At 38.5% G+C, this 17,242-nt stretch overlaps 1 protein-coding gene across 1 annotated transcript in view; it reads right to left on the bottom strand.

The window, feature by feature from the left end:
* Window positions 1-17,242, bottom strand: part of MLLT3 (MLLT3 super elongation complex subunit) — a 119,489-nt gene that overhangs the window by 34,002 nt on the left and 68,245 nt on the right. Inside the window, exon 5 of the mRNA XM_005420884.2 lies at window positions 6,116-6,235. Coding sequence (XP_005420941.1) covers window positions 6,116-6,235 — 120 coding nt within the window. The remainder of the gene's footprint in view (window positions 1-6,115; window positions 6,236-17,242) is intronic.

Below are 17,242 nucleotides of genomic sequence, written 5' to 3'. Positions count from 1 at the left end.
CTGCCCAAATCTTCTCGGGGCCTCTCTCCCTCTGTCTCTCCTGGGCGGGGGCTGCCCAACACCTCCTGGTGCCCCCACCACCCTTCCATCCTGAGGGGTCAGGCCTACCTCTGCCAGGCTGCAGGTTTCCTCTCCCCCACCCAGCTCGAAGCCGGGCAGGGGAGGCCTTGCCTCTTTGCTGGCCGGAAATCAAAGAGAGAGCCCAAGGGAGTGCTCTGCTTCTAACCCCTGTGTTCTCAGAGGCGCATCCACCCTCAGTGGCCAAGCCTGGTGTCAATTTAAAATCTGAACACCTATTGGCCTCTGGCCACTCCATTCCCAGAAAACCTGCTTCCTGTAAACCCACGACACATCTGAATATCTAAACATAAGGCACTTCCTGGATTCCCAGAGCAGCAATTAAAAAACAAAAATAAAAAAGTACTTAGGACTCCTTGATATGTTTTACTTGAGTCATAGGACTTATCCTGGCATTCTTCATTAAGATGGAAAAAAAAAAACCAAAACATTTTTACTATTTCCTTTGATGCAAGACCAGCACCAAAAGTTGAATTACGAACTAATTATTAATGCTTCTAGTGTCACATCATGTTCTATCATTCCAGAGAGGTGTTGCCCTGGGGAGGAATAAAATATGTGTCATTACTAAACTAGATAGAGAAATTATCTCTCTTACTGGTCTCCTTATAGCACTTTATTTTATATATAGCACATATATTTTACATTTCAGAAGCAGAGTCTCATTTCAGAGGTTTTCCAACAGATGAGACCTGTGGAAATGGTGCTGGGGCACAGCAGTATTAAAACCAAAAGACAGTTGCAATCTGTCTTCTTTTCAATTTTAAGTCTTAAAATTTTAAGACTTTTTTCATCTTCCTACAACACGGAAGTCGATATTTTCATAGAAATCATAGTACAAATAGGGGACATACTTATGAGACTTATTTATAGCTGACATACTAATGAGACTAGACCCCTCTCACATGCTCTCTTAGAATTACCTTTTCTTAAAGGCAGCCAATCCATTGCTTTTATATCTACATTCATTTTCTAAGTAAAAATACTATCTTTTCTTATTTCCCTAATTTCTGCAATGACCCAAAAAGAAGCCAACAATGACATAGAGGAGACAGCTATAAGATCATTAAATCTGTAAGACAGAAAAAAGTCAAATTATATCCACCAGTAAGTTATATCAAACCTGAGGATGAGCATGGAACGCTGATGGGGATGAAAAGTTGCTGAATAGTCATATAATGTACCAACATGTACTATGTATCAGCATAGATCTTAATAAAAATTAGAATGTACTTTCAAACCATTTTCTTATTTATTAGAATCTGACAGTGTGTTTAAATGTTTCTTTCCACCTTAGTAAGTGTTGCAAGAAGTAAGAACAAATTTAGTAAAATAAACCACTCTTTTCTCAACACTCTTTTCGTGAGAAAAACTGCGATTGTGGGGTTTTGGCAGATAATATATCTGCACATCATAACTGACATTTGTGTATTCATCAAATATTGAAGCAACTTAAGTCAATGTTAGCCTTTGATATGTTGCATAACAGTGTGCAAAAGAACAATACAGGTACATTGGCATGTCAAAATACCAGATGTCATCTTCAGCCAAGTAATACCATGTATATCCAGCACATCAAGATATATAGTACTGCTCTATGAAAGGGGCTAACATATCCTTCAAAATATGTATTTTAGAAAGCACAATAAAATCTAAGATTTTATCACCAAATAAAACCTGCGCTACTCTAACTGTGGTACTCAACTCCTGTACATATATCGGCCAACACAGCTCATGTTAAGGCCCAAGACGCATTCTGGGAGCACAGAGAACATATTGTAGGCAGAACAGGTGACCAGAAAAGCTAACGAGCCATTATGCTGCCATGATCACCTGGAAATCTCTTTCATCACCATCTTCTAACTTACAGGAACTACATAAACCATACCTCCAATCTGGAAGGCAGAAGACATCACCTCATCAAAAAAAGGCAAACTTTTGAAGTTGATTCTCTACCAACTGGACTGCTCAGGCTTTCACACTTCCCACTGTGAAACAGGGTATGCCACACTGTGACAAAGGAGGAAGGATCGGCACCCTCACACTTAGCTAGGTAACTTAATGTTTTATGGATCCCAAGTGCATGGATTAAGAGTTACAGATAATAAACTAAGAAACTTTGTGATTTGGGAGGTAAATTCACTTTATAGACTAATCTGGGCAATGGGATCCAACTGTTTGTTGTGTTTTTGTGTTTCTTAACAAGCTCATGAAATTAGGTTTAAATCACAGAGTACATTGTCCTGTAAATTTGAGAGACACAAATGGACTGTGATAGCTGCTCAACAGGTAACAAATTTGCAGATTAAAACACTTCTGTAACTACAGGGCAAAAAATGATGCTGAATTGTGTATGTTACAGACCTGGGTTCTGACTTCACATCACAAAATGGAATTCCCAATTTGTTTTAATGTGAGATTGAATAAGCAGTTATTTCTGGAAACCATTGCAAACCTTAACTGCTGACAGATGTTAATAACCTAACTAAGAAATAGAACATTGGGGAAAGGTGGGGGAAGCAGAGGGGCAGGGGCAGTTCATTATATTTTATGAAGTCAATAAATTGAGCACATTGGCATAGCCTTGTCTACTGTACTCTGAGTTTAGACTACAAATTTTGTACTATTGATCATAAAAACGTGCATTATTTTAATTTCTAATTTTAAAATGTTATGCCTATTGAAATAATGCGTTGATAATAAGCCAGTGGACTAGATTTAGACTCAAATATGCCTGTTGCTCTAAAGAGGAAAAGAGGAGAAAGATATCTAAAAGTAATTCCTTCATCAAGCAAATTCAGATTTCTGTTGAATATAGACTTTTTTATATCTGAATAGAAATACTAGCTGATTTGGAGGCAGGGGACAAAAAAAAAAAAAAGAAAGAAAGAAAGAAAAGCACAACATTTTGAGAGCCTCCAAAATCACTCTGCAATAGAAGATGCATCTACCTGCTTCCCACAAAATCCCAGCCTACCAAACTGTTATGATCCATGACATCAGAAGTATCAGAAGCAGATGGAGAAGTACAAAGCTCACAGGTTTAACAGTGAAGGCTAACTGGGGGAGCATCAAACACTTTATGGTTTTTTTCTGATCACACACACACGAATAAAAACTTTTGTTTTGTTTGCTTATAAAATAAACCTGTAGCTGATGCTACAGGTCTCTGCAAAACACATAATCATCCACCTGAAAAACCTAACCAAGCTGCTTCTCTATTCTGCGCATGTAATATTTATATAATATAAACAGGCATAGCAATAGCACTGATTTAATATCTGTATAAAAATATCTGTAGCCAGCCTGCAGCTATTCTTACATTATGAAGAAATGTATGAAATAAAAGGTTTCATACACTTCTGCCTGACATCTGTACTTCCAAGATCAAGGCTTTGTTTTGGAACTAAAATACTGGTGCTCACTAATACTATCTCCATTAAATTAAATGAAAAAAAAATCACTTCAGAGATATAAACATCTCTATTTAATACATATTTCAGAAGAGAATGTGACAGAAAGCAAACTGACAATTGTTTCTTACTTCATACTGTATTGTATTTTTCATAAGTAAATGCTAAACCAAGAATAACATTTTGTTGCACTGGTTTTATTATTGTTACTTGCATTCTTATCTAACCACACAGTTTATATGGTACTTAGCAGTGGCAAACAGATAAGCATAAGGTTCTGGTTTTTCCACACTCAAAGTTTAAAACTGACCTCAAAGTTAACTGTGGTATTCACAGACAAAACAAACCAAAAGTAGACAGATCACATCAAAGGGCTATTGCTGTAGCAGAAAAATCTCAAAGTCACCCAGAACAGACATCTGGAGTACACTTTTGCATCTGGGACAAGCAAGTTGTGCCCAAGAACTATCAAGACTTTCCTGCAGCTCTTATTGTAGAAGCATATTTAAATGAAATTTGGACACTGAAGTTGTTCCATCACTGGGGTTACTCCAAATGACAAAACCAAAAATCTATTTGTACACTGGCTGGAACTTTCCTACATTCCAACCAGAACAAAAACACTAAAGACCAAAATTCAAGGCTTTTCAGGTCCAAGAACTTGTAACAAAAAACCCAGACTTTAATGTTAGACTAAAACCAAAGGTTATCTTGTGTTTCCATTTCTCAATAATAGCTTATAATCCTCAGCAAGGCAGATATTTATGAGATAAAAGGACAACTGCTCGTAAGTGTGTGTTCCAAGTTGGACACGGCGAAGCAATGACTGCTGGGGGGAGAGGAAAAATGAAGTATCCACATGGACTGACAAAAAACAGTGTACTGATAAAACACCTCTTCCTACTATTAAAAATTCTAGGGATGGAATCTTGAAATGTGATGCATGTCTAACCTCCTCAGGTTAGACTCACATAGCTGCACAGTATGTGCCAAACTCTCTGCAGATGTTTGAGTTGCTTCAGCAAAAAATGAAAGATTTCAAGCAATAGGTTATATGGATGAGCGCAGCAAATACACACTTCACACTCCTTCACTCCATCACATTCCACACTTGCCGATTTTCCACATCAGATGGAAGTTCACTGTCTAAATACAGTTTGGAAAATTACTTCCCAGGTTTACACTGGCTTCCAAAAAACTGAGATTCATGACTTACCATAGTGTACGGTTACTAGGCAGAGATTTAGTACAGGACTCAGTATCATGTCAGTACCTCTCTGAAGTTCTTCCAGAGATGTTTGGGTTGCTTATTAACCCAAGCCTCAGCACACCTACTTTGGCATGGAAAGCAAGGCATGAGTGAATCAACATTATAGCCGACTCTTTAGAAGTGATTGGAAAATGAATTCTAGAGACCTACAAACCAACATCTCAAGAGCTCCTGTTAGAGATGGTCGAGTGTCAGAGTAACCCATGTTTGGTATCCAGTCAGATGGAGATACATCCTAGTATCAACCAGCAGCACCTTGCTTCAGCATGAGGTGTACCCAGCTTCCTTCCTTTGAGGCATTAAGCACTCATTTCAGCATCCCAAAATAAGCAGCTTCAGTTTAATCCTCAGATTATACCTCAGCATCTCATTAGGAAAATAGCCAAAATTCCATATATTTTTTAAATGTTGCAAGACCACCTGCATTAGAGATGGTGAGGCACTGATGTACAATGCACATCAGAGACATGTCAAAGAACATTTTTTGCCTGCTCTTGCTTATTATGTATCCCTACCAGCTTTTCTTAGGCATGCCCTTAATTCATTACCTGACAATTCTGGCAAGGTACAAGATTCAGCACAGAGAGTGAACATGAAAGTCATTAATAAAAATGTGTAGTGCCCCATTAAGTACATGCACTGCAAGATTAAGTGACATACTTCAAATCTACAAGATACTACAAAAGAGAATGAAAAGCCAAACAATTTAACAGAACGGAGAAAAGGCTTGCATTGCATTTCTTACGTGAATAAACAACAACATGTTCCTTTATCTTCCCATACCATTAGTTCATTTTGTCAAGAAGTTATCTGCTGTTTCAGAAAGGTTCATTTGTATTACTCAAGAGGTTCCTTGGACGGTGTCTTTTTACATTTTAAGTTGGGGATTCAAAATTTGATGTCCTAGAGACCAATGACACATTGCTTTCTTTGAAACATCTAGGAAATAATTAACCTCTTAAATTTAAACAACACAAAAAATCCTAAAGAACACAACTTCAAGTCTACATAAGTATCCTGAAAAATCCTTAATAAATGAAATTATTATTACAGTATTATCTCACATTCTTTACATTTCCACAGATCACACTTCCATCACTGTAATCTTCTAACACTACAAGATACCACTGCAACTCCTGGAACAGGAGGAAAACAACTGTACAAATAATGAAACAAGAGAAACATCACCAGCATCTGTTCTCACCACCATTCTGAGCAAAGAAATGTCAAGATCTGCTATCACTGGCCTAGCAATTAAAACATTGCAAAAAACACATAGATTTTTTTAAAAATTAATTTAATTACCAGGAAAAGTACTTTTGGCTCAACTATCTTCTAGCGAAATAAGTCTCACCTTTGGCCCATGAGATGATTTCTTCTTCACTTCAGAAAAAGACAGAGAGTTACTGGGAAGGCTGGGGAGATGAAGGCTCTGCCCTGAAGAAAACGATGTGCCATCTGACATTACCATCATCTGTTGTAAGAGGGAAAGCATGTCAGTAAAACATTACCAACAAGAGCAGAGTTTCACCTGCCTAGCAAATCACACTGGTAGGAGAATAAAAGTCCAACAAACAAAATCCATGTTTCTTCCCAAGAGGGGGTAGTTTAATGTAATCACACTGATAATCAATAATTCATTTTCCCCAAAAAAAGTCTGTTTTTCCCCACAATATTAACTGATAAGCATGATAAGCAATCTCCCTGCCTGCATCCTGACCCATGAGCCTTCCCAACCTATCTTCTCTCCCTTCCCTGAGAGGCAGAGGAGGCAGAGTGAGTGACCAAGCATCTTAGCCAAGGTTAATCCACCACAAAGATACACTGTAAAAACAGATTGAGGTTTTAAAATAAAGGCAGTATGTCTTTAATTTCAGCTTCTAACTTCAGTCTTCTGTGTTTTCTAGAGTACCGAAAACTGTGTGGCTGGTAAGCAAGCAGACAGTTTGCTGTTAGGAGGGTCTAGCTCCCTTTCTTGATTTTGAAGACTTAAGTACAAGCAGATCATTTCCAGAAAGCACAAGTAAATCAGCTATTACTGAGCAGTCACCTGACACGTAAAGATTATTCTGTCCATCTCTGGGAAACTCAGTTAAGATCCTCTCTTCTGCTACAGTGCTGCTGTGTCTGGATTTTATGATTCCTACCACAGCCATTCATTTATTTATTGTTTCAAGGCTCCAAATGCTAGAGACAGCTTACTTCTCTGACAAGCCCTGCAAAGCTAGAAAGAAGATGCAGAGCTCTATACCTGCAAGGAAACATGTCTCTCTTCCCAAAGGTTCCCATGCACAAAGTGACACCAGTTTTGTGGATTTCCTACGTGGTTATCCTTGCCTCTTCAGATGACCAAAACATCCTCTGACTCAAGGGACAGGAATGAGCTGACCCATCACATGCCTCATACATATTACATTAAAAATACTGGGAAATCAAGGACACAGATATGCATATTCCAATGTTACCTCTCCAAGTCAGGATGATCTTTTATTGCCTACAGGTTCTGAAGACAGGCTTTCAATTAAAAAAAAGTTAAAAATTATTTAAACACCACTCAAAATGAATCCTGTTGCAGACCACTTTGCTCTAAAGAGACAAGGTAGCTTGGGGAATATTAAGAGATGTGTCAAGGTAATAATTTTTTTTTTATCAGCCTGTTTTCAACACTGTAGCTAGATGCCAAAGGCAGAGGAAGAAGGCAATTAAGCTGTTCTAAACCAGAGTTTGCCAAAAGCCAAAGCTCTGAAAAATCATCTGACCAAAAGCAACGACATTCTTTTTGAAAACATGGCACTTTTGATTGTAATTTGCTATTGTGAATCACAGTAAGTGATCCTTTTACCAGGAGAAATATATTTTTATCTCAATGTGCCAATGTCTTCGGTTGCATTAAACTCAACTGAATACAAGAGATTGCACAAGCTAACAAAGAATAATCAGCCAGTAGGAAAATCTACAGTCACATGTGCGTACCATAAACCTGGGCAACATGTAGAGAAAATGCATGATTTAGCATTACTTTCTCTCACAGAGGATGTCAAATGGGTGTTAAATAGTACTGTTTTTTAAGTCAAACTCTGCCGTATTTTTTAAAGCCAAAAATTTAATAGAATATATCATTTGCATAAAATCAAAGCCATTCCAAAAAAGCCAAGTTACTTATTAATTACAGAGTTTAGGCAGATATTTTTTTGCCCAAAATAGTTTTGTTCATACATTCATATGATAAAAAGATGCATATCCATGTGGAAGAAAAATTCAGTCAGGAGAATAAGGGTTTGCCCTACCCTGAAATTAAAACCACAGAAACAAAAACTCTGCCAGAAATTCTTTCTCCTTGTATTGGAAGCTGCCATTTTCTCCCCAAAGCATAGAAGTTGGATCCATTGAAACAAACTCAGTGAGGTTTAACCACTGCATAAATTTTCTTTTTAAAATTCATAAACATTTCAGTTTAGAAATATTCATACATTCATGATTGTACACAAGCATTCTTAGAAAGCTGACTTTTTTTTTTCAAAGTGTATGGACTTCTAAGATATCTCAGTTTCTGGCAAGTATTTGGACCATTAACAGTCTCCATATTACAGACTATTTCAAAACAGGATGACAGTATACAGAAAGATTTAGAGGGATGAAATGAACAGTATTAATACCATGTGAGGTCTGATTTGGCAAATCTAGTTACACACAAGAGAAAATAAATCCTGTAGTGGTTTTAGAAAATAAAATCTGGACATACCAAACCACGAGCCCTAAAAATTTCAGTATATTGAATCCCGCAGTGTACTGAATCCCTATAAAAAATAGTAACTGTAAATTCAAAATTTTAATGTGATTAACAGTTAAGACAGACTATACCATCTTTAAAGCTGACAAAAAGATGACAAGAGACCAAAAAGTCATGTAAAGTTAACTCTTTGGCCCCTATGATAAAATATCCACACTTCTCTTCAAAACGGATTTCTGACAGAAGTATATGCTCCTCCTTAAGTCCATTATAACACTAAAAAAATTTAAAAGAAATTCCTTTGACCTCTCAAAGAAAGACATTAATATTAGTGGTAAATAACATCCAATATGTTTGTTTTCTCTGTCAATATCATCTGTGTGGAAAGCCCCTATATTACCAACACCTTTTTGTATTAATATGCATTTCTATTTTGGCTAAATTTAGGGAAGTGACAACTATATATCCAGTTTAAGCTTACTGGAAGACCTCAGCTGACAGAATTACAGCAATTTCTGCAGTGGGTAGCTGCCCTTTGTCCAGGCATTAGTCAAACACAGAATCACAGGCTGGCACATGTACTTCCACCAGCTTTCAGAGTAAGTCCCCATTTCCACATTGCTTCTACCATACTGGCAACACACACTGCTTGACTGTGGGAATATCTATGTATGTGCCCCTATTAAACCAAGGCTACGCCAAAGATGGAAAAGGTGGGAATGAGCGTACCACAGCAAGACACTACTGCAGCAAGCAAGCAAGCTCACTGATAGCACAGTAATGACTCTCCAGCACAGCTTATATGCACTTTTTAAACCTTTTTCCTCCTTCCTGCATTGCAATTACCCTGTTGTCTTACAGCTGCCTAGAGATACAGCTCAAAAGAAGGGGGACTGTAGCCCATGCAGCAGCAAAGGACAGGCAGCAAAGGACACAGGCAACTGGTACTTGTCTGGACCCACAATGAATCACTTCAGTGACAAAAACCAGGAACATGACTAATTCTTCTTGGTCTCTTCTAAAGTCAACAGCTAAGTGGATCAGCCAGACTGGTGGAATAAGACATTGACTGGTGTCAATGAAGCAAGGTGAGACAATAGCAGTCATTAAGTCAGTTTAAACAGCCATATAACCACACTCTGAATTCACCAATATGCAAAAAATGAAGTTCTAGTTACAGTGCTGCTGTTGCCTCAAAGATTTTGCTTGACTTTATTTAACAGAGCAGACAGCTAATCTCAAAGCTTGCCTTTCTTGGGGCAAATGGTGACAGTAATACAGTGTGTAAAAGTAGGGCATTAGTTGAGCTTGTTCACAAATATTTTAAGTGTTTTTTAAAAGTATGCTTTAGGATACTTGGCACTGGATAAGCACCAGAAAAATGGCCAAGGAGAACAGTTGGTTTCACAGTTTAATACCAGGTACAAATAACAAAGGAACAGCAGAATAGGCGGTACGGTGAAACATGTCAAGGGAGGTGATTGTCCCACTCTACTCTGCACTGGTGTGGCCTCACCTTGAGTCCTTCATGCAGCTGTGGCACCTCAGCACAAGAAGGACATCATCAGACTACTGGAGCGTGTACAGAGGGGGGCAGTCAGTGGAGTGAAAGGCAGCTGAAATCACTTGACTTGTTCAGCTTAGAGAACAGAAGGCTGAAGGATGACTCTGCTGCAGCCCACAACTTCCTCGAGGGGGGCTGCTGATCCCTCTCACATAATCTGACTGCTGTGCTGGTACTGATTCCTTGCCTCTAGTTCACCAAAAACTCACTTCACTATCATTCAGTTGTTGAGCTTGCATTTAAAACCTTTGTCTACCAGTTGCTTTAAATGAAAAACTACTTTGCCAGGGCAAAGGAAAACCTACTTTTTTCCCAAAACCAGTGCATAGAGGAGATCCACTGATATTCACACTGTAGGGTAGGAATACTCAACCTGAAGTGACCAGTATCCATAATATCTGAGCTGTTGGCATCTTAGAAGCATAGAATGGTTTGGGCTGGGAGGGACATTAAAGATCATCTTGTTCCAATCCCCCTGATGTGGGCAGGAACACATCAGGTTGCTCAAACTGCCATCCAGACTCCAAGGAATGGGGCATCCACAACTTATCTGGGCAACTTGTTCCAGTGCCTTCCCACCCCCACAGTAAAAAATTTCTTCCTAATATCTAACTCTCTTTCAGTTTGAAGCCATTCTCCCTTTTCCTAACAATACCTGCCCTTTGTACAAAGTTTCTCTCAGGGTATTTCTAAGGACATTCCAATCTGCTACTCAAGACAACTGAATGCTATGGAAAGATAAACTGCCATGCATTTAATTAAAGTAGTTCCATGCACTTCTGAAAAAAGGAATGGATCAGGGAACAACTGTGCACTACCGATCACCATAATATAATCAGGAGCCCTCCTCCAATATTCCTCTTCCAGCAATTTGGGGAAAATTATGAAATTGCAATACCTAGTGAATTATAACAGCTTGTACTAAACCTACTAACAATTGATTCTGAAGTTTCCTTACAAAAAAGAAAAAACTGACATTTTGGAGACAACATTTATCTAACAATACATGCTTGACAACTTGGAGCACCTGTGTACCCAACAAGAAAAACTCACTTTCAAAACAAAACCTTGTTTTTCATGTCCTTGTAACATGAGGAATGTGGAACAATCTTAAAATGTTCCATGGAAAGCTGATCTTGTATTGCCCATTACTACAAATGCACACAAGTTGAAGGTGCTGCACCACGGCCAGGGCAACTTCTAGCACCAGTCTAGGCTGCAGGATGAACAGATGGGGATGCAGAGCAGCCCTGGGGAGAAGGACTTGGGGGTGCTAGGGAATGAGAGGCTGGACATGACCCAGCAATGAGCACTCCCAGCCCAGAGAGCCAAACATGTCCTGGGCTGCATCCAAAGCAGCGTGGGCAGCAGGGCCAGGGAGGGGATTCTGCCCCTCTGCTCTGTGAGACCCACCTGCAGGGCTGCATCCAGCTCTGGGGTCCCAGCACAGGAAGGACATGGAACTGATGGAGCATGGGCAGAGGAGGGACACCAACATGGTTAGAGGAATGGAGCACCCTTCCCATAAGGACAGGCTGAAAGAGTTGGAGCTGTTCAGCTTGGAGAAGAGAAGCTCTGGGAAGAGTTTATAGCAGCCTTTCAGTACCTAAAGGAGGGCTACATGAGAACTGGAGGACGACTTTTTAGCAGGGCCTGTTGCAACAGGACAAGGAAGAGTGCTGGAAACTTAAATAGGGTAAATTTAGACTAGCTATAACAATGAAATTTTTTACAATGAGGGTGGTGAACCACTGGAACACACTGCACTGAGATGTAGTGGATTCCCCATCCATCCCTGGGAATACTGAAGGTCAGGTGGATGGGGCTTTAAGTAGCATGATCTAGTTGTCCCTGCCCACTAGATAATCTGTAAAGGTTCCTTCCAACTGAAACTATTCTATGATTGTGCCAACCCTGACACATAGGAGTCACATATCTACCACTACCCATATGTATTTACTCAGTCAGGAACTGTGCGAGTTGGCACAGGTCCAGACCAACACAATTTCCTTATTAATCCACATTAGAGCTACTGCAGATGAATAAGCCACTATCAAAAATCTGTTGTCTGTCTCCTAGTTTTTCATTTTCCTGAATGAAAGGAGGCCATCAATAAAGCTGCAATAATCAGATCCACACCAAGCTACCTGTTGCAGCTTCATTTACTGAGCTGCTCATCAAAGAACACCTTCATAACAGCATATTCAGAACAGGCAGTGAGTTTTACCACAGTATGCTGCAGAAAAATTCCAACAGCATTTTCAGTAAAAGCTACAAGATACCTGTTAGAATTCTGGGAAAAATGAACCATTACCACAACATTTCTGCAGCATTCATCATGAATTATACTCATCATGCATCAGTAGCAGATAACTGGACCTCTTTGGCTCTGGGCTGCCACACCCTGTATCATTTTACAGTGACGAACAGGTTCCTACACATCACTTCTTTCAACGTTAAAGAGTACATCTGAAATATGGGGGGCAAGTAGTAATGATTTTCAATGACCACTGCAACACTAATAGCTAAAGTCATGATGATGAAAAAACAGTATGGTCCCCAGCATGAGCTATGCAACATGGGTATGTGGACCTATATTTCAAAATTCCAGAGCATAACACACTGCTAAGAAAAAACCTAGCAGTAATACAAGTCCCATTAAGGGTTCCAAAAATATAAACCATTAGCTAAACAATACAGTCATCCTGAACAACTATTATTTATAATTAAATATTTTTTTAAAATTTAAAATTTTACTTTGCTTGAAAGTAAAGTAATATGCAGTTCAAGAAAATTCAATTATTTAAATATAAAAAGCACAACATTAAAGATAATCCCTTCCCTAGAGCAGCATTATACCTAAGGCTGGTTCTGGGTAGAAGCCAACTATTCAAACTGATACAGAGGAATTTACCAGGAAATATGGAGGATGGAGAAAAGAGGGAAATCCCCACAATTTCATCTTCATTACATGGATTATGAACATAGGTTTTAAAATTGGCAGTATGCAGACATCTCAACTAACTGAAAAGACATTTCTCAAACGTTAAATCATAAAACCACAGAGATACAAAAAAACCTCAAACAAGAGAATGCAGTGGGTTTTAGGAAAATCTACATTTTTACCTTGATAATTTTCTCTAAAAATTGCATTCCTGTCAGAGTAAGTCTTTGTCTCTCACTGATTAAAAGATTAACTGTATTTAAGAAAAGAACTGTCTTGTTACAGAAGTCATGCTCTTACATTTCCTAACAAATTTTATAGAAAGCAACAATTTTATAGAAAGGACTCATCTGTTGATAAATAGAATAATTTCTACTCTAAAAGTGACCTACTTCTTTCATCCTCTAAGCATGAAACCTCATACCATTAACAGCCTTTTGCATTTGTAATAAAGCAGTGAATTTTACTATTTTTGCCCACAATGTTAACTGCTCTTTAAGGGGCAGAGAAGCACCTTTTCCTTTAAGGAAAGAGAAGTCAGCTATTAAACTTTGTCTAGATATTCCTGGATTAAGCAACTAATTTTGAGTCTCCTACGAAAAAGGCAGAAATTTTTAACTTCCAATGAAACTCGCAAAACAATACAGATATTTTTGTTTATGCATTGGCAACTATGAGAGAGAGGGCAGTATCAAACTGCTATCTTAATGTAGACTGAAAATATTTTCACTACTTTTTCCTGCAAGAACTGAAATTAAGTTATTTGTAACATCATATTCAAACAAGTGATGCCTGAGCAAATATTTTCTTCCAGTGGCAAAATTTAATTCTAAAATGTTAAGCAACTATCATTCAGCATCTTCAAAATTAATTTATTTTTACTAGCTCACTAAACAGACTAGGTGTAATTTTCAATTTTTTCTTGCAATTGAAAAACATTCAAGCCAAAAAAGCAATAGAACTAATGTTACTGACAATATAAAATACATAAATGGAATTAGAGTCTATTTGTTTTTTCCGTGGGATTCAGCATTCAAAATCTACTTCAAATTTGAAGGTTTTTCTCAATCACTATAATTTCCCAGGGTCAGTTTTCTTCTGAAATCCATATGCAGCAATCCCTGTGCCAACTCATTTTCTTCAGGGTCTCTCCTGTTTTAATGCTGAAACTGATCACAAAAGGTGACTGAAAAATCTAGAAAGGAATGACCACACAAAGGTCAACACTTATTGCTGTTTACACGATCAGAACTTTAATCCTACTGCACCTGCTCAGGCATAATTTCATGCTGTGCCTAGAGGATGAGCTGTGTAGGAGACTGCATGCATACAGTTCTTTCATTTCCAGTAGCTTGATGACTTGCTTGGTAAGACACAGAACAACTAAAAGTAGTCACCTGTATCCAGGGTATCCTTGGGGATTTCGAGCAACAGGTTGCTAATCCAAATGGGTATACATGTATACCTGGTAGCTACAGATGATGAGGCACTACACCGAGTAAATGGTACAGAAAATTCTCAGTGCCATCATTTGCACAGCAAACCTCTGTAAAAGGAATGTCATTGAGAACATATATATACACAAAGGTATAGAACCTAAGCAATGTATGGCTCCATTGAATTTGTCCAGTGTAATTTTGAAAATGTTTTCTTTTTTTTAATTACAAGAATAAGCCAACTGAAAACAGGTGAATAATGGAGAGGGATTTGAGCATAACTAAATCTTTTCAAGGGGCTGCGCGAAGTTCAGTGTAAAAACTGTATCTTTGAAGGTGGAAAACTTCGCCAATTGGATATAGCCTAAGACAGAACCAAAGGTTTCTATTTATGTTCCTGATTAGAGAATCTCTGAAGCCAAATGAAATCTTTCTTCTAAGGTCTGAAAATGTAACTGCCTCTTGGAAAAGAAATCAGCAAGTTGGTGAACTCCCAATAATGAATGCACATTTATTCTTCAATTCTGGTGATATCAAACAAAATGCTAAGATGCAAATATTCCACAGAACTAATCTACACAATTGGTGCTACCCTAAATGTCCTGTTCGCCTAACTCAAATGCCACGGTGGTAAAGCTGTACTGCAGTTGAGTTCTGACTTTTTAATCACTTGTGGTATCACAGTGTTACTCTTACTCTATCAGTGAGCTACAGGATAGCCAGTCAGACCTTACTGGACAGGAAGGATGGAGAAGGGTGACAAAACTTTCTTAGCCTGAAAGACAGAAGAACAGTGGCTGTAGCAAATAACCTTGACTAGGTTCCCATTTGGGAGGCCACAAGGTATGTGTGTAACAGAAAGGGGGAGTTAGGAGCATCCAAGAGATAATTCAAGGAATCTGCAGCAAAAGACAAACACAGAGGTAAGACTACACTGAATATGGCAGCATGCGGGTACCAGGTGAGCCTACACCTCTCCCTCCAGAAGGATATACTATTTGTAATATGCATATGTTTATGCAAATGAGAAACAATCATGTTTTGTAGTTCACATCAGTCACCCCATGTAAAAACAGATGAAAAGGAATCAGATCTGGGTTTCAAGTGCATCATAGAAATCAAGCAATTTAGACCATTATTTAAAAGCATGTAAGCAAAAGTTCACCATGTTAAAGGATTTTACTCAATGCTACCACTCAGTGTTTTAGATTAATATGGTAACTCATTCATTTTGAAGGACATAAGCTTAATTTAGCCAGACTCCTTGTCTATCAAAATTCAGCAACCTGTTACTGTTATTTTTTTTCTTGAATGTAGCCATAAGCTAGAAGTATTAATTGCCTGGACTTATCTGCAAAACCTATCTCATACTTGACTACCCTGTAAATGCTTTTCTCAGCCTAAAGCATGGAAGTTACAAATGAGTTAATGCTCTCTGTAGAGCAGATAACAGACTGAACTCACACACTTAGAACGGAAAGTCAGCTTTTCAGGGTTTCTATAGGATTCAAAAAAGTTTCAAAAGTATTCAAAAATACTGTTTACAATATTTCATAAAGCATAATGAGTTTTTCAACACCAGGAGATGTAAGCCCTTCAGAGAAACTTTTAGGGACAAGACAGACAGAAGGTTATTACATTATTTCTGCCAAGCTGACCAGATAAACTTCCAGGTCAGAAAGTCCACAAAGGGATGCAGAAAACTGATTACTTAATGAGAAGGTATTAATTTCTTAGAATGAAATTGGGGGAATGGAGAAAAAGAAAAAGCCATGCAGTCTGAAGCATCCAGAAGACAAAAAGCAATGAAGCTAAGTATTTTAAGAATGATCATACTGGTGTTTCCCTATATTCAGGGAAAGAATTTGATCAAAACATGCCACATTTTGTTGTTCACACTTAGGCAACATTCTTGCTTTTGTTAGCTCAAGAAACCTAAAATTAAAAGCTCAGAAAACTAGCAATAAAAAGGAAGCTTCCTATTTTAACCTTTCTAACCATTACTCCTCAACTCCAAATTCTCTGCTGGCATTACTTAAATTTATTACACTTGTGCTTAAAACTTATCAATCTTATCCAGTCTGTTGTTGACAAATATTAAAGCAATGGCTCATTAAGTTTTCCAGAATACAATCTCGATGTCTTATTTGCAAACACACTAAAAAGCCTCTTGCACCTTATAAATGCAAAGAGGAAACACTGCACATGCTTCTATGTAAATGTAACTACAGTTGTAAGAGTTCTGTTCTTCAGGAGGCCAACAGGGTCTTTCAGACTATACATGTTACCTGGTTTTGCTTTGTTTTCAAAGACTCTCTTCAGCAGACTGAAGATTCTCACACTAGCTCCCTCTTATCTCCAGCCCAGAGCCTACTATCATCTAAAGGTACCAAAAAAGGTTACCCACTTTTGTTATGGCCAGTTCAAAATAAAGACAGGCACTGGTATTAACACTTAAAATTTCACAGCATGAAAGCTTTCTCAACATCTCGATCAGTTACTTGGTAACAAGAGGCAAAATACACTCATGCAGTCTGCAAATAACAGTCAACTGGAAGTGAAGCGTCTGACACTTCACAGCAAGCAGGGCTTGCAGAAGGGACCCAGGCAGTCTGGAAGAATAGGCTAACAGCAGCCTCATGAAATAAAATGAGGACAAATGCCCAATAGCAATAACTGCCCCAGCAAGGCAGAGCCCTGCAGCCAGGAGGCTCGGCTGTAACACGCCCTGGGCGGGTCATGAGCTGAGCCAGGGCCCAGGCAGCAGCACAGGTGCCTGGGCACCAACGATGGCCATCAGTGTCCCA

This window comes from Geospiza fortis, unplaced genomic scaffold, assembly GCF_000277835.1.
Source record: "Geospiza fortis unplaced genomic scaffold, GeoFor_1.0 scaffold12, whole genome shotgun sequence".
Classification (NCBI taxonomy): domain Eukaryota; kingdom Metazoa; phylum Chordata; class Aves; order Passeriformes; family Thraupidae; genus Geospiza; species Geospiza fortis.
This window is presented reverse-complemented; position numbering and strand designations above follow the sequence as displayed.